The sequence below is a fragment of the Hemicordylus capensis genome, chromosome 4 (assembly GCF_027244095.1).
Source record: "Hemicordylus capensis ecotype Gifberg chromosome 4, rHemCap1.1.pri, whole genome shotgun sequence".
In the NCBI taxonomy this organism is placed as follows: Eukaryota; Metazoa; Chordata; class Lepidosauria; order Squamata; family Cordylidae; genus Hemicordylus; species Hemicordylus capensis.
Window position 1 is genome coordinate 203,625,584 of NC_069660.1, and position 26,158 is coordinate 203,651,741.

A 26,158-nucleotide genomic window follows, 5' to 3' on the forward strand; every position below is an offset into this window, starting at 1 on the left:
AAGACTGCCCTAACAGGGCGATTTACAATATAAGGGGTGCTGGCTGGGGGAGGGGGGACATATGGAGGAAACCCTTCCTCCAGCAGCCTTGGAGAAGCCCCCCGGAGTGGGTAAGTACAAATAAAAAAATAATATATTTATTTTTTAGATTGTGAAACACACACACACACCCCAAACTGGACTGGAGGGGTTCGAGGGGGTGCCAGACCGAACAGGCCCAGTCCAGTTAGGATCCGATTCGGACCCAAACCGAACTGGGCCAGCTGGTTTTGTGCACACCCCTAACTGCCATGTGGATGTACATGCCTGCTTTGAAGAGTAACACATGACAGGTCCCCGCCCTGAAGAGCTAACAATTTAAATTTTGCCAGTATGGGAGATCACAAAGGGAGGTGAAGCAGAAGCAGAAGTAGCAAGCAAACTGGAGGAATAGAAGCGGAAAGGATAACAAAGGGTGAATAGGATCAAATACAGCTAAGCAACATTTTGGCTGAGGAATGAAGCATATTTTGTTTCCTGCCTAGCGTAACACTTACGTGCACAATGGTTCAAGCTTTTAAGAAGTAAAGGGGAAAGTAAGCACTATTATTCTCTCTCCCACGCAGCTATAGCTTGGCTAACCTGGACAGTCATAGGTGGCTGTGATCCAACAGATCAAGAGTTCTCAAGCTTATAAAGCTTGGGGGGGGGGGCACTGTTCTGTATTATATGCACAAAAGCAGGCAGCATGGTTTATGTTTACTTGGGGATAGCAGATCAAAGAGAATATTGGAATCCAAGCCTTGTGACATATTTTGAGAACCCCAAGGAAGCAGAAGGCTGATGGATGAGCTTGCCCATAGCAGTTTCTGCCAACTTGGCAAAGCCAGGGGGCAGGAAGATATTTGCTGGCTGGCCTGACGTGTACCTATGCACACACATTAGGGCAGAGTGTAGCTACTGCTTGTGCCTTTTGAGAGTTATGGTTAGTATGTAGTGATTTCTTATTAGAGACTTGCAGATTTGGGTAGCTATTTTAAATTAATAGGAGAAAATCATCTTTCCTTCTCTGTATTCCCCTTTCTACCAACCAGTTCCTTCTGCCACTGAATTCTGTGAGGTTCCAGCCATTCCCCTTTTCAGTTCTGCCAGCATTCTAGTCCTTGGACCCCAGCTCTCTGCAACCCCACTTCTTCTCAGTCCTTCCTGATCCTAGAGTTCATATTGAAGCTTTCCTCCCAGTTACGCCAGCCTTCCATTTCACAGCAGCTGCACTGTCTGTTAGTCTTCCATCACTGAACTTTTCCAGCCAATAGTTTAAAAAATGCAGCTATCAAGTAACTGTAGGGCAGTGACGGATGTTAGCCCGTCTCTTAATATATGGCTAAAGAAGCACATAAGGGCAAACTGCAGCAACGCAGCAAGTTCTCTGTGCCGCAAACACACCGTGAACTCTGTGTTGCATAGTAATGATGCCTGCCTCTAGCAGGCCAGCTTTGCCCTTCTGCACTCACTTGCCTGCTTGGTTGCGGCCACCTCTGGCTAAGCACCCTGCTTGCTGCCAGGCGCCTCAGATGGGAGGAGGATACACTACTTCTATCTCAGGCACCTGCTAGGAGAGCACTTCGGTTCGTAGGAGAAGGTGGTGCTGCTCAGCAATGCTGACTAGACTGCTGAGTGAGCATGCAGGGGCAAGTGTGACGTATCAGCATTGAGTGTGCTGGTATGGCCGGAGGCAGACTTTAATGTAAAGCCGAGCTTGCAACAGATACAGAGTGCTGTGAGATTTTTTTATTAGTATTATTTCATGTGTCTGCAGCTGGAAATTATCTAGCTGTCTCTGGTGCTCACAACATGGTTGTTGTTTGCCCTTTCAATAACCCTTTGAGGTCATTATTATTGCTTTTCTTTACAAGTGGGAAACTGGACCTGGGGGAGGGAGTGAACTGTTAAAAACCTCACCCAGTGAAATTGAGATCATGGATGAACAAAGATGCAATCTTGGGTCTCCAGGGTCTGTCCACTAGGCCAGCTCCCAGTGGATCTGCCCGCCACCTTCTGAAAGGCACACACAGATCTGTTGTCATATGTCAGTTCCAAACTGCTGAGCTCTCTGTGCGAACCATGTGTGTGGAAAGGCTGCCAAGCTGTGATTCATTTGAAGGAAATTAGCCTTCAGTCTAGAACCTGCTGTTCTAAGATAAACTTTTGGAGTTATTTTAAAAATAATATATTTCTGTCTTGCTGCTTCGTAGTAAAATGGCCAAACTCGAGGAGTTGGAAGAAATTGACGTGAGTGGAAATAAGCTGAAATCCATTCCCACAACCATCATGAACTGTCGACGGATGCATACTGTGATTGCGCACTCCAATTGCATTGAAGTCTTTCCAGAAGTCATGCAACTTACTGAAATCAAGGTACGGGTTTTATATTCAAATAATTTACGCTGAAAGCTCCTGTAGGTGTTTGGAAGTAGTCTATAGTGGAAGTACTGCAGTGTATTTCAAATGCCCAAATGTCAAGGCACTGGTGTCTCATACAGTCAGTTTAGCGGTATGTATGTAAACGAAGTTGCATTCTACCCAGGCATTAGAGATAATGGGTGGATATTTAGACACGTCAGAATCCTAGTTGCAGAGGGAAAGAACATGAAAAAATATGTGAAGCCATACAGTGGGCTATTTTACAGCCATGTCTCTGGGGGAAGAAGGACCTTCAGAGTTCCTCAGCATGTCAAGCCATCTTTTTGCAGCTAGTTGGACCATGTGTCCATAATGCCTTCTGGTAGTTTTGCATAACTTTTAACATCAAGCCACCCATCTGTGTGCCTGAAACAAAGGCATTCCACAGGGCAAATGTAGTAAAATCCAAAGCTCATGTTGGGAGGCCACAAGATAGGATTTGACAGCATGCATTTCCTATTCTGAATGCTTAGATATATTGGTGTTTGTGTCATCGGATTTTTGCCACAATCTTACAGTGCCCTAAACAATGAGTGAATGAATTTAATGAATTTAATTTAATGCATTCTGCAGTGGAGAAGCAGTGAGTAATCACTGAAAAACCTTAGGCTTTTATCATTCATAATATTTTCCCCTGTAGGGTTTTTTTCCCCTTTTCATTTTTTTCTTGTTACATGAGTATTCCCAATGCAGTATCCACTGCATAAATAGCTATCTATCTTTGGTAGTGTTTCACTACTAAAATGATAATCATTTTATTTATTTACTTACTTATTTAGGCAGGCAGGCAGGCTTTCTGTGTAGACTAGCTTTTGAAACTACTTTTGAATGCACTTATAGATTCATAGCCTGCTCTATACCAAGGCCTAATTGTGGGTAACTGCACTTGTACGAAGATTAAGATGAATCTTTCTCTCCAAATGGCTTCCAGTTTATGTACTTATTAAATTACTTTTAATTAAAACTCACTTAATACTGATGTGCTCCATTCACTTAAAGAGAATAATTACTCTAATGTAGACAGGAGGCAAATCGCTACTTGTTCTGAAAAACATGTGAAGACTGGAAGGGAAACCCAGCCCCAATTTTTAAGATGTCCTGTGAGGCTGTGAAAGACTATACAAGGATTATTTTGTAGAGTATGAATATAAAAATCGGTCCGGTGTGTTTGCACTGCAGCACTATAGAACTCCTTTAGTTGGTTTTGGTTTTGTGTATTGGGGTTTTTTTGCGGGGGGGGGAGGGGCGAACATGCTATCATGTGAGTTCCTGCCTGTAGTCTGAAATAGTACAATCCAAATGGCACAGTTTACTAACTCATCTGCTGTTTGTGAGAATTAGATCTTTGTAATTTTTATGTTGCTCCATTTAGTCAAACACTTATAAGGCTATGTGGCAAGAACTAATTGTTTCTCAACACCCCTCTCAACCTTTCTCATCTCTCCTTTCTTCAGTGTGTTGACCTGAGCTGTAATGAGCTGACTGAAGTCATGTTACCTGAAAACTTGCCTCCAAAGCTGCAAGAACTAGACTTGACTGGAAACCCCAGACTTGTCCTGGATCACAAAACCCTGGAGCTATTGAAGTAAGGAACACTCACTTTTATTACACAGTAGGCAGAAGGGTACACAATGCACTTAAGAAAGAAATACACCCAGTACATAAACATCAGGTGCCTGTCGTTGCAGGGCGAAATATGTGGTTTTGCTTTTATTGCTGCTACTCTGGCTGGACGGCTGACACATTTGCCGGTTTGGGAGGAGGGGAGTAGAGAGCTCCAGGCCTGCCCCACAAACCTAGGCCTCCTAGAGTGGGTGTCAAGACCTGCTTGCCTCCGTTCTTCACAGGTAGCTAGTGACAGTTTCTGTGGATGGAAGAATTTGCTGGTAACAGAAGCTGCTGCCACTATTCTATTGTTTGGCTCAGAGGGAGCAGGTAGTTGGAAGGGAGGGGGGACTGCCTGTTGCCAGACTCTGCATTGCTTGGCCATTCCAAGGCTGGAACGTGCAAGACCAATCCACCAGAGCACTTTTTTCCTTAACGTCTGCACTTAATGGTAAGCAGGAGTTCACTAAGCCAGGAAAAGACAACTTGTTCAGTCTTTCTGTAAAGTCCTATGTGTTGAGGGAACAAAGTATTCAAGCTTCTTATATAAGCCCCAAAGTTCTTATGTAAAAATACAACCCAGGTTGTTCTCTCATAAGAATAGATAAGCCTATTCTCTTTCTGTGGTTTTCAACAAAAAGGAGCATGTGTGCCAGGTTTTTTCCCCTTTGACCCTCTCAAATACAGGGCAAATTAAATTCTGCAACTGTTGACAGCAAGCCTAGTCATGACAAAGCAAATTTCCACTGAAATTTATGGCTGTTGTTTAAGCCTGAGAAGATAACTGTTGTTGCTTTTTAATTATTCTTGAATTGCACAACAAGTTTTCTTGTAGCGCACTCAAAAACTTCTGATGCGTTCCTCCTCCCCCTCCTTTGAGCATTCTAAAGCTGGGAATTGAAAGTCAGCTTTAAACAGTATTTATAAGCTGCAGGTTCCAAAGGGTGAAACTGTCAGCAAGTCCATATCTTTTAAATTATTTTCAGAGATCATTTCCCTTACTCTCGTAAACACATGCACTGCCCCTGAACCACCTTGCTATCTTGTATAAACATGCCCTGTGTAAATTACAGTTGCCACAATACTGCAGCCTGGAACAAAGCCTTTCTACTTTGTTCATAAAGCTATTTGACTCCAAATTCTTTTGCAAAGTCTGTATTGTTCTACTATAGTCATACTGTGCTGCCTACTACCACTTAACTGTCTCCTGGCCCCAATTCCTGATATGTGTTCATCAAATTCTGTACTATTCCACTTGTCCTTAGGCCTAGTTAATGAGCTAGTTTGGAATAATGGATGATCTCCAACTGGCTATCGGCAGAGGGAGTGTGACTCTGCTGATCCTTTTGAATCTCTCTGCGGCGTTCTATACCATTGACCATAGTATCCTTCTGGACTGCCTGAGGGAGGTGGCATTGGATGGCACTGTTCTAAAGTGATTCTGTTCCTACCTCTCTAGCAGTTCCACAAGGCTCCATACTGTTTGCAGTGCTCTTTAACAGCTACATGAAACCGCTAAGAGAAATCATCAGGAGGTTTGGTGCAGGGTGCTATCAATATGCTGATGACACCCAGATCTACCTCTCCATGTTGACCTCATCAGGAAATGGCATATCTTCCCTAAATGCCTGCCTGGAGATGGTAATGGGCTAGATGAGGCCCATTATTGAATTTCACTCAAACTGAAGTTGAATCCAAATAAGACGAAGGTACTGACTGTGGGGGGCTGGGACCCCAAAGATCTGTTTAGATCTGCCTGCTCTGGATGGGGTTACACTCCCCCTGAAAGATCTCGTGTGTAGCTTGGGAGTGCTCCTGGACCCAAAGCTCTCTCTGGTTTCTCAGGTTGAGGCCAGTGGCCAGGAACGCTTTTTATCGGTTTCAGCTGATACGTCAGCTATGTCCATTTCTAGAAGTGAATGACCTTAAAACAGTGGCACATATGCTGGCAATCTCCAGACTTGACTACTGTAATGAACTCTATGTGGGGCTGCCTTTGTATGTAGTCCGGAAACTACAGTTGGTACAGAATGCGACAGCCAGATTAGTCTCTGGGACAACACGAAGGGACCATATAACACCGGTTTTAAAAGAAGGCTGCCAATATGTTTCTGGGTGAAATACAAAGTGCTGATTATTACCTATAAAGCCCTTAGTGGCTTGGGTCCAGGCTATTTAAGAGAGTGCCTCCTTTGTCATGAACCCTCCCGCCTTCTGGAGAGATCCAGTTATGATTGCCACCTGCTCATCTGGTGGTGACTCGGGACCAAGCTTTCTCTGTGGCTGCCTCGGGGCTTTGGAACACGCTCCCTGCTGAAATAAGAGCATCTCCTTCTCTGTTTGTTTTTAGGAAGACCCTCAAGACTCTCCTGTTCTCACAGACTTTTAATTAGAATTAATTTTAATATTTTTAATAATTTGTTTTAATAACTGTTTTTAATTGTTTTTGTTTTTATGTTGTGTTTTAATCTGTTGACTTTTATATATTTTAAATTTTGTACATCGCCTAGAGCTGTATATATCAGGCGATATACAAATATGATAAATAAAAAAATAATGTCACACTTTAAAGTAAAGGTAAAGAACAGAACAGAACTTTATTACGGTCATAGACCAATATGTAAAGGTAGAATGTGCTGTCGAATCTGTGTTGACTCCTGGCGACCACAGAGCCCTGTGGTTGTCTTTGGTAGAATATAGGAGGGGTTTACCATTTCCATCTCCCGTGCAGTATGAGATGATGCCTTTCAGCATCTTTCCTATATTGCTGCTGCCCGATTATAGGTGTTTCCCATAGTCTGGGAAACATACCAGCAGGGGTTCGAACTGGCAACCTTTGTCTTGTTAGTCAAGTCATTTCCCCACTGCTCCATTAGGTGGCTGTCACATTAGCATGGCCAAAAACTTGAACCCAGAGCAGAAGAATGCATATGAGGGTAGGGACTCCCATTATGGAACAAACGAACTCGGTTGCCGCTTGAGACACAGTAGGCTGGTTCAAAAGTGCTTTAAACCAAACCAAATTTTAACCAAAGTGCTTTAAATAAACGTCTGTCTGAATCCAAGCTTTGAAGATGGGTTTAAATCATGGTTTGTTTTAAGCATTTTCATCAGAATTAAACTAGTATCAGCCACTTTGAAAGTCAGAACTGATCCTGGCTTATTTCTGTTGGAAAGATAGGAAAAACCCCACAATCAAAAGAAGAATCTTTTTGAGCTTGTGTACAGGCAGAGGAGGAGGGAGTTTGCACTCCTGAGGCTGAGAGATGGCACACAAAGCCAAGGCTTAACCTGTCCATTGGAGGAAGGACAGAAGCTGTGTCTCATTTCAGAAACTGGGATCACTAGGAACAGATTTAATGTCGTTTCCGCTCAGTAGTGTCTCATTTGTACAAACCTTTACTTTTTCATATGAGTGAATGAGTGACTTTTATTCCCATGGGGGAAAGTAAAGTGTTTGTACCTGGGGGCAATGTTGCAGTGGTGGCTTGCCCACTGTCAACTGGGCAAGGAGAATTAGAGGAATTGGAATAAGCAATTGGTAGGCCTTTTGCTTTTTGTTCACTTGTCAAATTTGTATCTCATCTATCTTCCACCAGCCTGAGTTTCCAGGTTGTCTCCTGTCCAGCTATTGACAGTCCTAGACCTGCTCAGCTTCAGCAGGGTTGCTATATCATGCCCTGGATTTCTTCTTATTAGTAAAAGATAATTGCCAGGAGAAAGACAAACGTCTCCTTTGCCATTTTCAGTTGATGTTTTCACATCAAATGTCTGTAGCTGGGCTGGTTGGTTTCTCCACATATGATTATTTTAGACTTATGATACTTTTTCATGCATTTACCTTGTCTTCTACATTCTGTACCAGATCATGAAGCAATTGCACAATCTCCCCGGTCTTCTCTCCCCACCTCTTGTTTTCATCCCTTGATCTTGTATATACTCTGTACATTAACAAAACAAGGTGGTTCCTTCTAAAAATTGTATTGAGCTGCCTGCTGTTTCAGATGCTTGAAATTCAGACCAAAGGTTAACTATGTAACCTGGGAAGAAAGGAAAAGAATCTAGATGCATATAGTTACAATATATCAAAGAATCTAATACGCACACATACACCCTACACACTTCAGTATAAAACATAGGACTATGATGTGTTCAGGAGAATGGATATGTGTGATAGAATTGGAGCTTTTTCTACAATGTGAAACAGCAAAAAAAGAGACTAGAGAGATCCAGATTCTAATTTTTCTCTCTCTGTCTCTCAGCTCAAGTAAGTGATAAAGTTGTATTTCTTCCTGACCAAAGCTAAGCTTTAGGTATGTGGGAAAGTAGGGGAGAGTACAACCAATTTGGATCTTTTTTGGTAGATATTTGTAGTACAGGCATATTTGGTTACTCACAGGTGTGATGAAAGTAACAAAACCACGAGTAAAGAGGCATTATGCCTATGGGAAATGGGGGGATAAGTTCCAGAATGGTCAAAAAATATTTTTAAAATGTGGGGAAAGGTGAAAATCATTGAAATTCTTTACTATATCATGCTCTGCGGGATCTATATGTGCCCAGGAATCACGGAGGGGGGAATCCTTTTTTTAAAAGAAATGAGCCACAAAATGGCTCCTCCTTCCAAAATGGCAGCTGGAAGTGACACAGTCACTTCCGGTCCGCTAGGAACTGAGGATACATGGGTTTTAACCCTTTCATATCTGCGAATAATGAAGACAGGCGTCAATTAGACACTCACAAATATGCAAAACAGCAGATATTGAGTCTGTGTATAACGAGGTTTACCTGTATGCACACAACCATCAGAGACATCAGATGAAAGCTTATCTTGCCCTTTATCAATATCTTTTGGCATTTGCTTTAATTACCACTTCACTAGCTTTTGATTCTATCTCAAGAGATGAGAGACAGAAGATCAGGGAGATCATCCAGTTGGGAGTATGCAATATTACATTGCTTCTGTAGGCACTAGACCAGACACTGGTATTAATTGTAAACAGGGAGCAAATATGTACATTTATATTGATAGTGTCAATGTGTAGTGGGTTTTTATGGTTCTTCATCTGGAACAGCCTATTGGCTAAACTCCCCTCTCTGACACACTATGATTGCAGTCCAAAGTATGTGCACATCCAAAATTTTTACCATTATTATTTACTACATTTAATGTCCTGCATTTTTGGTCCCAAACAACCCTCAAGGCCATTGACAAAATAGGTTTAACATGCTATAGGTATGTTATACTGTATACCAAGTATTTTTTAATCATGTGTGAAGTTCCCCTGAGTCTATGCTGTGCTGGGATAAGTTGTAAAGTTGGATTTGTGTGCAAACAAGATACATACAGAAAGCTGTCAGTGGCTGAACAAGAGAGAGAGCAAATTCTATGAGAAGGATATTAAAAATTAATGAAATACTAGAAACATCGTGTGAGTATCCCAGAAAGTAGAGACATTCATTTTCATCTGTGTTATTTATTGAAATACAGCATCCAGATAACTAATTGAGTGTCCTTTCATTTTTAAAATTCTATTCCATTCTATTTGACAGCTAATTTTTTTGGGGGGGGTGCATTAACTACTAGAGTGCTGCTTGTTACCCCTTTCTGTATTCAAGAGCATGGCTTACTATGCTAAATACCTCCTTAGAGAACAATATTTATATAGCAAACATAGTGCAATAAGATAAGAAAAATCCATTGAGACTTTACTGTATATTTAGCTCTTGAAGGATTAATTTTTTGTGGGTTTTGTGTTTTGCTTCTCATTGTAGCAACATCCGTTGTTTCAAAATTGACCAACCATCAGCTGGAGATGCATCTGGAGCCCCAGCAGTATGGAGCCATGGTTATACTGAAGCATCAGGAGTGAAGAACAAGTAAGCCCTTCATATTGATATAAAAGCTGCTCACTTTCACTATGCTGTTCTTTTCAATATATTCAGATCTAAGTGGAAGAAAAACACACAGGCTGGCATCCTGACTAACAAAGCACCGGGTGCAATGGGAAAAGCACCAGTGCTTCTGAAGAGTTCCAGATGCTGCAACTATGTGGCGGGTGGGAGGGAGAGGGATTTCAACAGTCTCCTATGAAAACCACTGTGTCACCCAAAAATATGTCTCTGAGGGCTGTGCAATCCTCAGGGATGTTTTCAGGTGGCACAGGGTGCTTATTGAGGAAGTAGAGGTAATCAAAATCTGCCCCCACCACTGAGCCAACAGTGGAGCTGAGTGGGTTGAACTTTTCAGAAGCATCTGTGCTTCTCCCGTTGGATCGTGCTTTGCTAGTCACGCACTTTGTCGGCCACACACTTTTACTGGAGTCAGTTCAATCATTTGGTTAGATGTACTGTAAAGTAAGATCTCATTCAGTCCCTGGTGTCGCTTAATCTCATAAGAAGCACCTATAAAGGGAGTTTCTGTTCAGCTGCTTGTGCCAGACTCCTTTGAAATTGCTTACAGCGCAGAACAGGTCTCTACTCTCATGTACACTGGGAAGCAGGAGCTATTTTCCCATTTGTGGCAAACCTGAAAAAATCCAGCCCTTGGGATGCCAACGCTTTCAAGCTCACTGAATGTGCATCTTCCCAAGTAAATACTAATTGCTTTCTACAGATATAGTAATGTTCCTGGCTGTCCCTGGAAATAGACACAATAATGTCTGATGTGTTTTCTCCATCACTCCAGGGGAGAAGCCATGTATGTTTCTCCTTTCCATTCCTTGCCATTATTGCACCTGGTAACAACACAGCAGATCCCTTAAGGTCACAAAATGACAGACCAGAGTAATAGCTTCCATAGTGTACAGATCAGAATAACAATATGTACTCATAAAGGGACAGGGGATGCTTACTCCCTCTGTGGGCCTTTGCATATCATTACTTAAGTGTATCTGTATGACTGCAGACAAGGAGAGTGCTCCCTCTGTGGGGCCTTGGAAATAAGTCTCAGGACTCTATGAACTGTAACTCGGTGCTTATTTTTACAAATGTAGGGTATGTGCACACATTGTCTTCATCATAAGTAGTAGTAGCAGCATGGCTAAGCTCTTCACTAGAATTGTTGCTCCAACACAAGGTATAAATGAGCCATTATTCTATATTCTCTGGATTGCTTCCACTGTTACCTTCATGTAGTGGTAGAATGTTCTGCTCTGCTGCTTTGTTCCCAGTTTGAAAATCCTATTGAAACTTAATGCGGGGAAGGCAAGTTAATTTCTTTGTTTGTCTGGATATCTTGCCATATCCCCAGGGAGCAGATTAGATCACATATATTTAATTTATTAGCTTATATGAAAAGGGGAGAGAGTCTATTTTTGTCTCCCAAGGACATCGTTTTTTTAATGGAGAGGTGCCGAAACATTTTGGATCCCTGACGCCGGAATATTTCAGCGTGGGGTTCTCTTAAGAGGAGGTGGGGAGGTCCTAACTGCCCATCCTCCAAGACCCCACCAGCCTGCCACGGCACTGTTGTTACGGAATGACTTCCATGCAAACGGCAGCTTGTGCCACGCCCCTCTAAAATACCGCACTATGGTGATGGGCTGCGTCCCTGGCATCCCTTGGCACATAAATGGTGTCGGCACATGCGTCAATGCCATTTGTATCCCATCACTGCGGTGCAGCATTTTAGAGGGGCAAGCGGCAAAAGCTGCCACTTGCACGGAAGTCATTCCGTAACAATAGCGCCATGGTGGATCAGTGGGGACTTGGAGGACGGGAAGGTAGGACCTTCCCCTGTCCTCGTAAGGGAACCCTGTGCTGCCCTTGGATGTGCCCTGAAGCAATTTGGTGCATATCCCTACTGTATGCTGTTTTAAAAAGGTAAAATTCTTCACCCAGACCATCCAAAACTTGCTCCAAGAAAAGGTGGATTGTGTGACTTGTATAATTGATACAAATTGAATAAATTTGCATTTCTTTTACTTCACATAATTTTATTCTGGTTTTGCTGGTCATGGGGAGCAACAGCGAGCAGTAAAAGGTGCTGGATTCCCATCCCTGAGCCCTGGAAATATTACTCCACCAAGTCCTGCCTTCTGAGATATTGATAGACATTGGGTTTGATTGCACTCCCCTTGTGCAAGTGAAAATTCTTTTCATTTGCAGAATAAATAGAGAATTCAATCCGTTATCCACACTTACACACTTACCCAAAGGGCTGTGAAAGCTGAAATAATTCTTCTTCGTCTTCCACCATCTACTGGAAACCCTGATTAAAAAGTAGCGCAGCTGATGCTTAAGAGAGTAGGGATGCATGAGCCAGGTCGAGGCTGAGTCAGTTTGCCATGTTCGATGCCTCACCCTTGAGCCGAATAGGGCCTGGTTTGGTTTGGTGAGTCTTGACTTAGAGCCACCACCTCCACAGGCTGGCTTGGGGGTTCTGTAATTTTTTTTTTAAAAAAAAACTTACCACCCAGTCCGGCCTCCAGGCTGGTGCTGGGAGGCCATGGGGGGTCTCCAAGGGTCCCTGGTCCCCCCCGCCGGCTCCCCCCGGTCTTTTAGGGACCGATATGGCCCCTTTATGGGCCTTTCCAGCCCTCTGCCTGCTCGCGATGGCCATTTTGAAGGCTGCCATGTGTGCGCACTGGCCCAAATGGACAGTGTGTCTGTGTGGCCTCTGCAAGCAGGCAGAAGGCTGGAAAGACCCGTAAATGGGCCTAACCTACCCTAAAAAGACCAGGGGGAGGGGGGAACCATTGGAGACATCACCACCCCATGACACAGCAGCACACACACACCAAAGGCCACTGGACCGGGCAGTAAGTTTAAAAGTTTTTAAGAACAAATTCTAGAAACACCCACCCCCCTCGAACCGGACCCGAACTGGTTCAGCCTCGAGCCAAACTTGGGCTCAGCTCGACATGCACAGAACCCAACTGGGCCCAGTTCATTTCGAGTCTGTTTGAACTGAACCGGAGTTCTTGGTTCTGTCCACACCCGTATAAGAGAGGCATGCAGATTTGGCAAATGTTCAAGTGAAAAATAACTACTAAGGCTGAAGGTTTAATAGTTTGTTGTGTTGTTTTTGTATGTTCGTTCTAAACAAAAGTCATCTTAGTGGCCGAACCATTTTTACTAAGCAGATCAGGGAAGCCACTGGAGGACTAATGGTGGCCAACAGGGGGTGTAATTGCAGTGTGAAGTATTGCATTGCTTGCTTCTGTTGTGCCCATTTTTAAAAGGAGGCTAAAGCTGATCTTGACATTTCATGGAAATGATATTCCAGGAGGCTAATATAGTAATTCTTATTTGGTGACTGGATAATTTCTCCTTTAAAAAATCGTCCTTCTCCTTCCAATTTGATGCTTTCTTAAGCTCATGTCAAGTACTGACAGAATTATCCTCCGTTGGTCTGATAAAAAAATGTTCATGCTTGGCATTGTGGCTTCAAATTGGCCAGAAAACCCAAGCAGTAATCGCACTGAGCAACAGTGACAGCTCTTGGAGAGGTCTAGAGGGTAAATGCAATTTAAGCTACAGTGTCCTCTTTCCATTCCTCCTTCTCATTGCCACATACTGAATAAGCTGTTGAACAGAAAGATAACTGAGTTGACAATCAGATGTATAATGCTGCAAGTTTAATGCTGCATTCAGATGGAAGAACCTGTCCTCCTGTCTTCTGTGGTGTAGATGTTCTGTAATTAAACAATCCAGATATTAGCTTGCCTTCTGCCTATTTTGTGACATACAAAAAAAAACAACCCAAAATCCTAATGTATTTTCTGTGTAATGCAACGAATTAAAAATAATAGCTGATTTGGAGGCAATGGTAGCTGGTGATTACTGGCGGTGGAGGGAGGGTGCTAGGCAGGGCAGGTGATGGGTGGCGCCTCCGGCAGTGAGAGGTGGAGCCAATTGTGAGCAGCTGCAGAGGTGGAGTCAGGACTAGGCGGGTGCCTGAGCAATAACTGGCAAAATGTAGATTTGTAGCTAACGAGTGGGATCAAAATACAAACACAAGCACACAAATATCAATTGCCCATCAACAGAGATACAGAGAAATATGGAAAACATCAGTTGCTTTATTGTGCTTAACAGGACTACAGTAGTGTGTAGATTAGTATCTAACATGGCAGGATCAAAACGCAAGCGTGTGTGCACACACACACACACACAAAGAACTGTACAAATCAAAAGTAAAACACAGGCCAGCTGCAAAAGGCTGCTTCTGTGGAGAGTAAATGCATTCTAAACTCACCAGGGCAGCTCTGTCTACCTGATTATTTCAAAAATGAATATTACTAATAATAAACAAGAAGAAAGGACTCTGAGCCAGAGTAGTCCAGTGGTTAGTGGACTAGACTTGGGTAAAATCAAGTTCAAATCCCCATTAAGCCATGACATTCTCTGGGTGACTCTGGGAGAGTCACTTATCTCTAAGCATAATCTTCCTCACAGGGCTGTTGGGATGATAAATGTTACCATGTGCACCACTCTGGGCTTCTTGGAGGAAGCACAGGCTATACATATAAAGTAAATAAATCTATACTAGCTGACCCCACACAGAGCATTTGTCCGCTCTTTGGGGCTGGCAGTTCCCCCCTCCCCCCACCTTCTGCCCCATTGTCTCGCCTGCCCTCCCCTCACCTTCTGCCCCAGTCTCTCGCCTGCCCTCCCCTCACCTTCTGCCCCAGTCTCTCGCCTGCCCTCCCCTCACCTTCTGCCCCAGTCTCTCGCCTGCCCTCCCCCACTTTCTGCCCCGTCTCTTGCCTGCCCCCCCACCTTCTGCCCTGTCTCTCGCCTGCCCTCCCCCCACCTTCTGCCCTCTCTCCTGCCCTCCCCTCACCTTCTGCCCCAGTCTCTCGCCTGCCCTCCCCCACCTTCTGCCCCAGTCTCCCGCCTGCCCTCCCCCCACCTTCTGCCCCGTCTCTCGCCTGCCCTCCCCCCACCTTCTGCCCCAGTGTCTCGCCTGCCCTCCCCCCCATCTTCTGCCCCAGTGTCTCTCCTGCCCTCCCCCCACCTTCTGCCTCAGTGTCTCTCCTGCCCTCCCCCCCACCTTCTGCCCCAGTGTCTCTCCACTGCCTCAGCACAGCCGGGTCCAGTGGCTCTGCCTTGCCCCAGCCCAGATCCACCAGCTCTGGCTCACTGCGGGCCGGACCCGGCTTCTCCTTCTTTTTGCCGCAGCCCAGCCTCTCCACCCCCTCATCGCTACCAGGTCCAGTGGCTCTGCATCGCCACAGCCGGGCCTGCCATTTGGCGTGCCCCAGCCTCTCCGCCACCTCACTGCTGCTGGGTCCTGTGGCTGTGCTACCATTTGGCGCAGCCTCCAGCCTATCAGATGCCTCCGCCGCCCAGCCAATCATCTGGGCGCCAGGACACACATTCTTAAGGCGCACCCAGGAGAATTATATCTATAGATAAGCCACAAGTAAATCAGACACCAGCTACAGAAGTGAAAAACAAATGCATTCTGAAGTTACAAGGGCAGCTCTGTCTGCCTATTTCAAAAATGCATACATAAATAATAGGAAAATCACAGGTTTTTCAGTTATGCTTGCTGCAGCTATGAACAATCTCCTGTAATTTAGAGGACACTGTGGGAAGCAAAAATGTATGGAGACACCCTCTCCCTACTGCATGCCTGCTGAACAGCTGGGTGCCACTCTCAGCCCATCACTTAGCCTCAGTGTCCATCCTAGCAAGCAACAAATGTTTTTAATAGAGATCACTTCCTTAATCCTTGCCCAGTGAACCATAACCGGCAGTGAACCTATTAATGTTACAGATACTGGCTACAATCCAAAGAAAAACCTGGTTAGCTCTCTGCATAGCAAATTGATTTTTAAAATTATTTCCATTCCAACAGAATCCATTACTTCTCTATACCACAGCCACATGAAAAGCCACTTCTGCATTTATTTGAAAAGTAGTTTGGACTCAGAAATCCATGCATATTCCCTAAAAGAACTTTCTGGCTTCTTGCCAGTTTCTAATCTAATTAGTCCAGTCTTACAGTTTGCTGTTCCAATGCTTTATGACATGTCATTTTGGAAATGGGCCATAAATGCTCTGCATAAGATCAGAGAGCAGGGAAGATAAAGTAGAGGTTGCATTCCTCCCCTCCAAACAAACACAAAAAAGCCAGCAAAAGATGACTTACCAACAGCCAACCTGCCTGTCTACCTGCTCTCTAACCTCACCACTCAGAGCCTTTGGATGGGGCGATATAAAAATGTAAAAAATAAATAACCAAAATGGTGATTGGATTCTTCTGACTAGCTAGAAGAAAATAACTTTGCCCACCCTCTGGGCACTCTGATTTGCTGCCTGAGGAATCAATCAGCCTAGTCCCTGTCTGATTGGTTTATAGGGCAACCCTAGGACCACCCACTTTGCAGAAATGAAAGTGAGCTTGCTTATTGGCTCCTACCTTATATTATTAATATTTTAAAAGATTTGGGGCTTTTCATTTGTTCTGTGCTACCGTTGCCCACCCTCACAACCCTTAAAGCAGCTGCAGACAAGAGCAGCAGGGAACAAAGGAAGCCAGTAGGGACACAAGATGGAGGCAGACACAACATGGCTGAGTGAGAAATTTAAGGTGAGCACCGCCCACTTTGCCCATAGATAAGATCTGCCTCTGTTTATAGGGTCAACATTATTGTGAGACAGGTGCCTCTGGTGACATATTGTAGGGAATATTTAAAGATGGCAAGTAGCAAGTTATTTTATATATTATGGCTTTAATTAGGGGAGCGAATAGGATGGGTGCAATTTGAGGTGGGTTTGTTTGTTTACTTCTCTGGTATGTATGTATGTATGTATGTATGTATGTATGTATGTATGTATGTATGTATGTATGTATTTAATATGCCGCCCCTTCAAAAATGGCTCAGGGTGGTTTACAACAAATAAAAACAATTAAAAGCAATTAACAGTTAAAACCACAACTTAAACAATTAAAATCATTTTAATTGGTACCCAGTTGTACTCCTCCTGATATGGATTCTCCCCAAACATAATTTATGGATAGATGCAGATGTTTTGGCAAGTACTGGATTTTCTAGCTTGATTTCCTGTTAAACACGTTGTCGTCTTTTCTGGCTGTAAGAGTATTATTGTGAAGGGGGGAATCTTGATGGCACTGTGGCACTCTTTCACTAGAACAATTGCCATGTGAAGTGATGGCTTTCTGAACTCTTTTTGTTGTTGTTGTTCTTTGCCCCACTTCTTTTTCTGCAGGCTGTGTGTGGCAGCTCTTTCTGCCAATAACTTCTGTGACAACAGGGAGGCTCTCTATGGAGTTTTTGATGGAGACCGCAATGTAGAAGTACCTTACCTACTGCAATGTACTATGAGTGACATCTTGGCAGAGGAGCTTCAGAAGACCAAAAGTGAAGAGGAATATATGATCAATACTTTCATAGTAATGCAGAGGTTAGTTTTATCGTATATCAAGCATGCACTCAGTAAGCACATGTCCTTTGGTACAAGATACCTCTCAGTTTTCCTCCCTTTGAATAGCCTTGCTTCCTCTGTTTGGTCAGCTTTCACGTCTCCATTCTAAGGCACATTAGGTTTAGGGATAGCAGCTTCTGTGTGCAAGGCCACTGAAAGGTCTTTATCCATGGCTGCCATCCACATAGCTTCTGCATCATCAAAAAGGTTCTTGAGCTCTGCACTGGCCCATACACATGCAGCACACAGCTGCCTGCACCCCATATCACTGGGGTGCAGGCACTGCATGAATATGGAGCGTGCACATGGCCAGGCATCTTTTTTGTAGTATGGCAGCCATGGATAAGGGCTCCTCAACAGAGCCAAAAATGGGAAACATTGGATCTGAATTTCTTTGCTTCTGACCCCAAAATAGTTGAAATGTTATTGATGGATCTCAATGGTGATTGTAATTACTAACGTTTAGGAGAGCATTGTCGCCATTTACCGCCCCTCTAAGTTATGGCCCTTTAGCTTCCTCCTTCAGAACACTTGAATGGCAAATAGGAAAGGGGGAAAGGAACCCTTTCCACCCAGATTTGTCTTCCAAGGAGCCTGTGCACTCTGGGTCATACCGTAGGCCTTCTCATGAATTGAGAATGCACCTTGGAATACACGCAACATTCCCCATTGGCTTTGACTGTCATTACAGAACTTCTTATTGCAGAGCCTCTGATTAACTCTAGAGGAACCTTGTGGTTCTCCATAACACCGTCTGAAAGCTAGTGAGCTTGGGTTTTGAGATCACATTAAGTCACAAAGCAATTTCAAAGGCGGCATCCTAACACAATTGGGAGGAGCATAACAATGCAGTTTACTCACTTTAACCCACCTGTACCTTAGTACCAGAGCCACCTAAGGGCGCAGCAGGAAATGACTTGACTAGCAAGCCAGAGGTTGATGGCTCGGATCCCTGCTGGTATGTTTCTCAGACTATGGGAAACACCTATATCGGGCAGCAGCGATATAGGAAGATGCTGAAAGGCATCATCTCATACTGCAAGGGAGATGGCAATGGGAAACCCCTCCTGTATTCTACCAAAACAAAACCACAGGGCTCTGTGGACACCAGGAGTTGACACAGACTCTACAGCACACTTTACCTTTACCTTAGTACCAATAGTATAACATAAGAGAAAAGCTGCTACACAATGACGACAACAAATACTTATATACCACTTTTCAACAAAAGTTTCCGAAGTGATTTACATAGGGAAATAATAAATAAAATGGCTCCCTGTCCCCAAAAGGCTCGCAATCTAAAAAGAAACATCAGATAGACACCAGCAACAGTCACTGGAGGTACTGTGCTGGGGGTGCATAGGACCAGTTACTCTCTCCCTGCTAAATAAAGTGAACCACCATGTTGAAAAGGTGCCTCTTTGCCCAGTTAGCAGGGCCATGCTCTGCTACCCAGTTGCCACACATGGCAGTGACCCCAGTGCTACACTTCCTATCTGCTTAAGCAGACACACTATGTTAGCCCCAGTGCTTTCGGTGCATACAAAAATGCTATTTGTCCCAGTACTACTTTCTCTATTAAAAATTTCAAGAGCCTAATTCTAAGCACTATAAGGCATTATAAAGAAAAATGTCATGTGCTTCTTCCCATATCTAAAAAAGTCCAGGAGGAAAGAGAAAAGGGCCAATCTGTAGTTAGATGTATTGAACATGATTAATTATATTTACAGTTGCCTAGCTCCACTGCAGTCCATCCAAGTATTAACTGAGACTGATTCACTGAAGACAAATTGTTCAGATTGTAGCCTGAAGTGGTAGGGAGGGGAGTGAGCTCCACATTTGTAACATGGTTTTTATATAGATCTGACTATCCTGAGATGGCTTGGAAAGCCTTTCCTTTTGGAGATGCATAGAATGAAAAGGATGTCGTTAGTATGGAACTTTAATTAATGATTCAGGCACAGTGCTGGGTCACAAATCCTTGTGATGGTTTTATTTGATTTTATTGAACAAGTCTTCCTTCTTGGAAAGGTTTATCACCTCCAGTTGCTGTGAAAAAGGCCTACGCAAACTAGTACTGCTGCCAAGCAGCAGTGAAATAAAATATGCCATTTTCTCTGTCTGTTATATAACAGGTAAGTGTGAGAAAACTCCACTGAAAATCTTTTCTAATCCTATAGAAATGTTTTTTGGCTTGTCTTGAAATTCCTTGGATATTTTGTATGAGGATGGACTTGCAGATTCACCTTGAGTTTTACTTTAGACAAAATTTCAGTTCCTTATTAGTAGAGTACAGTGGATTGGCCATATTTACCTCACCTAACTGTTTCTTCATGGAACTCTGTGGGATTGATGAAGGTTTTATACAGGAGGTTCCTCTTTCTCTGCTGGGCCTTGAGAGTGCTAGTGCTTGGATTGATCTCAGTTGTAGTATAGTGTAATCTTTGCCTATAGGTGTGGCATAACCATCATAACAGTCAGCATCCCCTCCCCCCCCTTTTTTTTTAATTTCAGGAAACTCGGAACTGCTGGGCAGAAGTTGGGGGGTTCAGCTGTCCTTTGCCATATAAAGCATGATCCAATAGACCCTGGTGGATGCTTCACATTAACCTCTGCAAATGTGGGGAAGTGCCAATCCGTTCTTTGCAGGAACGGGAAACCTCTGCCTTTGTCCAGGTCCTATATGATGAGCTGTGAAGAGGAGCTGAAGAGGATCAAGCAGCACAAGGCCATTATAACAGAAGTAAGAAATTTGGGTGGCAGGGGGAGGGGAGAGGGAGGAGGCAGCAGGGGATGCTCTGTGGATTGCTTTCCCTTTCCGAATCCATGCTTGAAGGTAGAATTCCTCTCTGTTGTCTTGCATGAGTTTCAAGCTTTTGCTTCCAAACTTGGGGGTTGGGGGTGGGTGGGTGGGTGGAGGATGAACTGAAGCAGCTTTGCTACTTTCCAAAAGGCAGTGTTGGCCATGCAGTGTGCTCTGTTGTCCTCCTTGCTCTGGTTCTCTGCTCAGCCACACTGGATTTGAATGCTGCTTAAGGCAAGCAGGAAGTGGGGGCTCCTCCTCTTGGAGAGCCTTTCCCAGACAAGATGCACGAGAACCACCAACTGAAGCCAATATGTCATTGTCTCTGGTATCTAATATGCTGAACTGGATTTTCACAGGAAGGCGGATGGATACCTATGTTTCTGGTTTAAAGGGGTCCATGTGCCACCTGTTTTGGTGGAGGGATGGCACACTGTTCCTAAGGAGACAAACATGTATGTCCTTGATAATCTCCACAATACTTTGCCTAGGAAAGAGCCTAGATGCTCTGTTAGCTAGTGAGAGATATTAGATCACTCTCAATACCTACCTAGCAAGAAGCTGAAAAGCAAAAGGGTTCACAAGTTCAAAAAAGACATCCAATGTGGTGGAATGTTCCCACTTGTTCCCTTAAGCACATGAGGGTGGCCAACGAGTGAGTGTTTTGCTGCTCTCGGAAGTCAGTTTTCACAATATACATATGGTGAAATTCAACGTCTGTATCTGCCTCACACATTGATTAAAGGTTACAGAGAGGCACACTAGATTACTAACTTGTCTCTGCTGAAACTTTGAAGCAGTCAAGCAGCAACTCTCTGAGAGAGAATCTGCTTCACCGCTGCTATTAAAAAAGAGCTGAAGTGTTATCGTCATTTTCACCTCTTCAGATGAATATTGGAGTTGATGCAGTTCTATCTCCTGCTTATAAGAGAAGGGGGGAGTCTGCTGCTGGTTACATTCTGTCTATGTTGAAACACCCACCCACCCCCAAGAAAGGCAGCAGTTGCACCCAACATGTAAGAGGTCTGAGAGCCAAGCTAAATATAACGGGACAGCCACATGTGTCTTGTCCATATGTCTGCCCTGCTTACCCTGCCCTGCTAGCATGTGAAGGTGGGGCTCTATTTTTACATGTAAAGGGAGCATGCAGGGGAAGGAAGCCCTCCTCCACCTTGCCTTGCTGCGCTCTATCGCTTTAAATGATTTTCTCCCAGTTTGCCCCACTTCTAGTATCTGATCTGGGCTTGAGGAAATGGCTTCATGCAGCAGAGCTCCGTGAAGTAAGGTGGGGAGAGGGCATGTTCCGCATTCACAGGTAAAGAATAGAAGCATCTCCCCGCTCCTCCTTTAGATCTGAATGAGGCAGACGCATGGGTGGCTGCCCTGTCAAGTCTCGTTTGGCCCTGAAACAGAAATGTCCCCAAGTGCACTGTAATTACCAGGGATGTATGATATTGTGATGCTTATGAAACCAACAATAGAAATTCCCCACTTAACCTTGGAGGGGATTGCCCACTTCACAGATTCCATGTATTGCTTTGCTTGAGCTTTATTTATAGTATTAAGAGCTCACTAGATATACATGATATTACTTTAAACATTCCATCTATACAAGCTGCTGCTGCTACTTCTACTTCTACTTCTACTACTACTACTACTACTATTACTTATTAGATTTCTATACTGCCCTTCCAAAAATGGCTCAGGGCGGTTTACACAGAGAAATAATAAATAAATAAGATGGATCCCTGTCCCCAAAGGGCTCACAATCTAAAAAGAAACCTAAGATAGACACCAGCATCAGTCACTGGAGGTACTGTGCTGGGGGTGGATAGGGCCAGTTACTCTCCCCCTGCTAAATAAAGAGAAGCACCATGTTAAAAGGTGCCTCTTTGCTAAATTGTAGTTCAAAAATAGCTGGGGGAGAAACAGCGATTTTAAAATAAAAGGTGTCTATATTGTAGTCTGCTTGCTTGCTTGCTTGCTTGCTTGCTTGCTTGCTTGCTTGTCTCCCTCCCCTGCCCACCCCACCCCAGCTTCCATGTCTGCTCCAGCAGACACCAGCAAATAAGGCTGTCTAGTGTGCTTGGATCTCTCTTTTGATCTTGAGTTGCTTGGTACCCAGCAAGATATTTGGGATTTGAATATAAACATGGGATTACTTTCTCCAAGACTTGTATTTTTAAACAGTTTTCTCCATCTCAGATGTTAATCCTTCTCCTTTGCGAAATGTCATATCTAAGAGGAAGTGTAGTAAGTAACAGGGGCATGTGAAAAACATTTCTTACTACAGCACAGCTGGCTGGGGGGAAAACTACATTACCCACACCCTGACCCCACACATACGCAGACCCAGCATGCCTTCACCCACAGACCTAGCACATCTGCACCCACCCTGCAGGCCTGGCACACCACAACCCACACCCACCCCACAGACCCGGCACACCCCACCTGCACCTCCTCTCTCTCTCTCTCTCTCTCTCTCTCTCTCTCTCTCTCTCTCTCTCTCTCTCTCTCTCTCTCTCTGTCTGCATGCTTGATGTAAACCGGTGTTTTTTCAAATGCCGAGTATAGATGAATAATTTGATATGGCTAAGGAAGAGAAAGCTATAGCCAAAATGCTCCTTCAGTTGTGTGTGTGCAACTTCTGACATACATGAACATGTAAAGGTGTCTACAGCAGGTTGCTAAGTCCATACTTCAGTCCTATCCAACATGTTGTCAATAGGCCATGTAGGTTGAACAAGTCTGTCCTGTGGACCATATCACAAATACTGTTGACATACTGGCATGCCTTAGCTGAGACATTGTGGTTCTTGGTGTTTTGTGTTGTTGTTTTAGTCCAGTTTTGTGCCTGAGGCTGTTTTGTGTTCCATTATGATGTCAGATTAACAGCCACGGTATGCAGACAACAGAGACATGTTACCTTCCCCTGACCCCTTGAAACTTGTGTATGTGTGTGTATATATCAGATGAAGTGGCTTGTCACTGGACACAAACAATTGTCCCCTTTGCTTGTCCCCAAGCAAAGGGGACAATTGATCAGTTCTAGACTCTTGGGGATGCCTAGCTGTACATGCAGCACTATTTTTCCTGCTGTGTAGCTCCCTTTTGTAGATGGTACAAGGAGTGAGCTTTGCGAAAGCATGCTCAGAATGGTCCCTCCAGCTCTCTTTCTTCTCTACCTCTACCCACCCACCCCCACATTAAAAACGGGGTATTGTTAAGCATTACATGTCCCCCATAATACATTTCACCTTTTTCATTCCAGGATGGCAAAGTGAATGGTGTGACAGACTCAACAAGGATCTTGGGATACTCCTTCCTTCACCCAAGCGTGGTCCCTCGCCCTCATGTCCAGTCCATCACTTTGACTCCTCAGGATGAGTTCTTCATTCTGGGCAGCAAAGGCCTGTGGGACAGCCTGTCCATTGATGAAGCTGTGGAAGCGGTCAGGAATGTGCCCGATGCCCTGGGAGCTGCCAAGAAACTGTGCACCTTGGCTCAGAGTTACGGCTGCAACGACAGCCTCAGTGCTGTGGTGGTTCAGCTCAACGTAACCGAGGACAGCTTCTGCTGCTGTGAGCTGAACGGCATCCCTCCTCCCAGCCCAGGCATCTTCCCCCAGTCAGTCAATGTCGTCATTAAGGATAAGCCTTCGGATGCTTTGGGGATGCCTTCCTCTAGTAGTGGAATGGCCTCTGAGATCAGCAGTGAGATCTCAACCTCTGAAATGAGCAGTGAGGTGGGGTCCACAGCCTCTGATGATCCCCCTCAGGTAACCATGAACGAAAACAGCCCTGCCTACCCCAGTGAGCAGCGCTGCATGCTCCATCCAGTCTGCCTCTCCAGCTCGTTCCAAAGGCAGCTCTCCAGCGCCACATTCTCCAGCGCCTTCTCAGACAATGGCCTTGACAGCGATGATGAGGAGCCAATTGAGGGTGTCTTTTCCAATGGCAGCAGAGTAGAAGTGGAAGTGGATATTCACTGTGGCCGAGCAAAGGAGAAGCAGCTCCTGCTCCAGGCGCCGGTGGAAGCCAGCGATGAAGGCATTGTCATTAGTGCAAATGAAGATGAGGCATGCCTCCTTAGGAAGGTTGACCCTTCTGCCATGGGTACCATTGGGCGTCGCCGAGGCAATGGCTCTGTGGCTCCTCAGGAGAGGAGCCATAACCTAATTGAAGTAGCAGCTGATGCACCACTCAGAAAAACTGGGGGCTATTTTGCAGCCCCAGCTCAGCCAGATCCAGATGACCAGTTCATCATCCCACCAGAACTGGAGGAAGAAGTCAAAGAAATAATGAAACAGCACCATGAGCAGCAGCAGCAGCAACAGCAGCAGCATCAACAGCGGCAATACCAGATGGACCAGCTGCCAGATTATTATGATACACCACTATGACCAAGCTAACAAGACATTGACAGTTGGAGCCTCCTTAGGTTTGTATTACACTAGCAGGGTAGGGAAGAAAGAAAGTTTGTTCTACTTTCCCTTCCAGATCGTGCTCCTCTACTGAGAACTGCAGCTGCTTCTTGTTCTGTTAGCTGTAATAATCACCAATTCTCTTCTAGTGATACTTCACCAGTTAGAATTAAACTAGTTTAACTCTTCCCCCCCTTAACATATCAAATGTAAAAAAAAAAAAATTGGAGAAAAAAATTAAAATACAAAAGGTTTAATATATTGCAGAGAAAAATGATGATGATGTTGATGTAATATTTTTTAAAATTATTTTTTTGTTTGTTTTGGAAAACGGGCAGTATTGCCAGTGCTAAATGATTAAGTAATATTGTAATACTGTATTTCTTTGAGAGAAAAAAAAAGGCTTTTTTGGTCTTGAAAAATGGATAGACATTTGTAGAATTATGGAGACTAACTCCTAGGAGTTGCTTTTACTCTTTCAGGTGACTTTAAGTCACTGAGATTCACTAATTTTCTCTGAGAGAACAGCTGATTGGGAAATTCCTGTAAATAACTCAGTGTTGTATAGTGATGCTTAAAATGTTTTGTAGTCTCGGCAGGAGGATGCAACTGATAAACTGACAATTTGTTTTCCCCAAGGGTGCTTTCACGTGTATGTTAAAGCTCCCACTGGCAACTTTTGATGCAACCAAACTTGGAGATCAGAGCAGTCATAAATGCAATGCTCTCCCAGTGGATCAGCTGATTGAAGTGTACGGACCCTGGTTGACCCATTGTGTCTATGCCACCATGTTCAGTTGCCGTCTGCGTTGGCTGGGCCCAAGTCACCAAGGGTGCACATGCTCACATGTGAAATTGTCCCAAGTTACTCTTGGGGCAGAGTGCGCCGCATAAAAATTTGTAGGAGCAGCTGTACAAGCTGCATAGGAATTTGACAGATATTGGGCCACAAACACCAGGGTTATTTTTTTGTCTTTCTTCACTGTTAACATTTGCAGGCACATTTTTGCGTGTTCCTCCCTGCTGCCACAACCAGCATGATTGTATAGAGTTCATTTACTGTAGATCATTTACATACCAAGAGTTATATTAAAGAAGAATGCACAAATGAACATGTCATAATTTTTGTTATAATAAATATAAAAATTTACAAATAACTGTGGTCTGTTGTTACTACTCTGTTTTGTCTTTATATACCACTTTCTCAGGGACAGGATCCGTGCATTCTGCTGGATTCCTTGTGCTGGAGAAATCCATGTCCTCAAATTCTTCACTGCAACAGTTAAGGAGCTAATCTGGGGTTGACTTTCCACCATAAAACTATTCCCTGCATATTGATTTGAAGAATGCCCATCATGCTACACAGTAGGTTCTACTCATTGCAGAGGCAATGAGTGGAGAATGGTTAGTACTAAGATGGGATATTGAAAGTTAGTTAAAAGATACTTTCAAAGTTAGGATAGTGAAAAGTGGGAAGAAAACAT

General features: G+C 44.1%; 1 protein-coding gene across 1 annotated transcript in view; it reads left to right on the forward strand.

Annotated features, from left to right (window-relative positions):
- The window catches only part of PHLPP1 (PH domain and leucine rich repeat protein phosphatase 1), a 249,077-nt gene extending 223,246 nt beyond the window's left edge, over positions 1–25,831 (forward strand). Inside the window, exons 12-17 of the mRNA XM_053245099.1 lie at positions 2,235–2,397; positions 3,897–4,027; positions 9,823–9,927; positions 17,233–17,427; positions 19,963–20,191; positions 23,523–25,831. Coding sequence (XP_053101074.1) covers positions 2,235–2,397; positions 3,897–4,027; positions 9,823–9,927; positions 17,233–17,427; positions 19,963–20,191; positions 23,523–24,653 — 1,954 coding nt within the window. The 3' untranslated portion in view covers positions 24,654–25,831. The remainder of the gene's footprint in view (positions 1–2,234; positions 2,398–3,896; positions 4,028–9,822; positions 9,928–17,232; positions 17,428–19,962; positions 20,192–23,522) is intronic.
- The last annotated feature ends 327 nt before the right edge of the window (positions 25,832–26,158 follow it).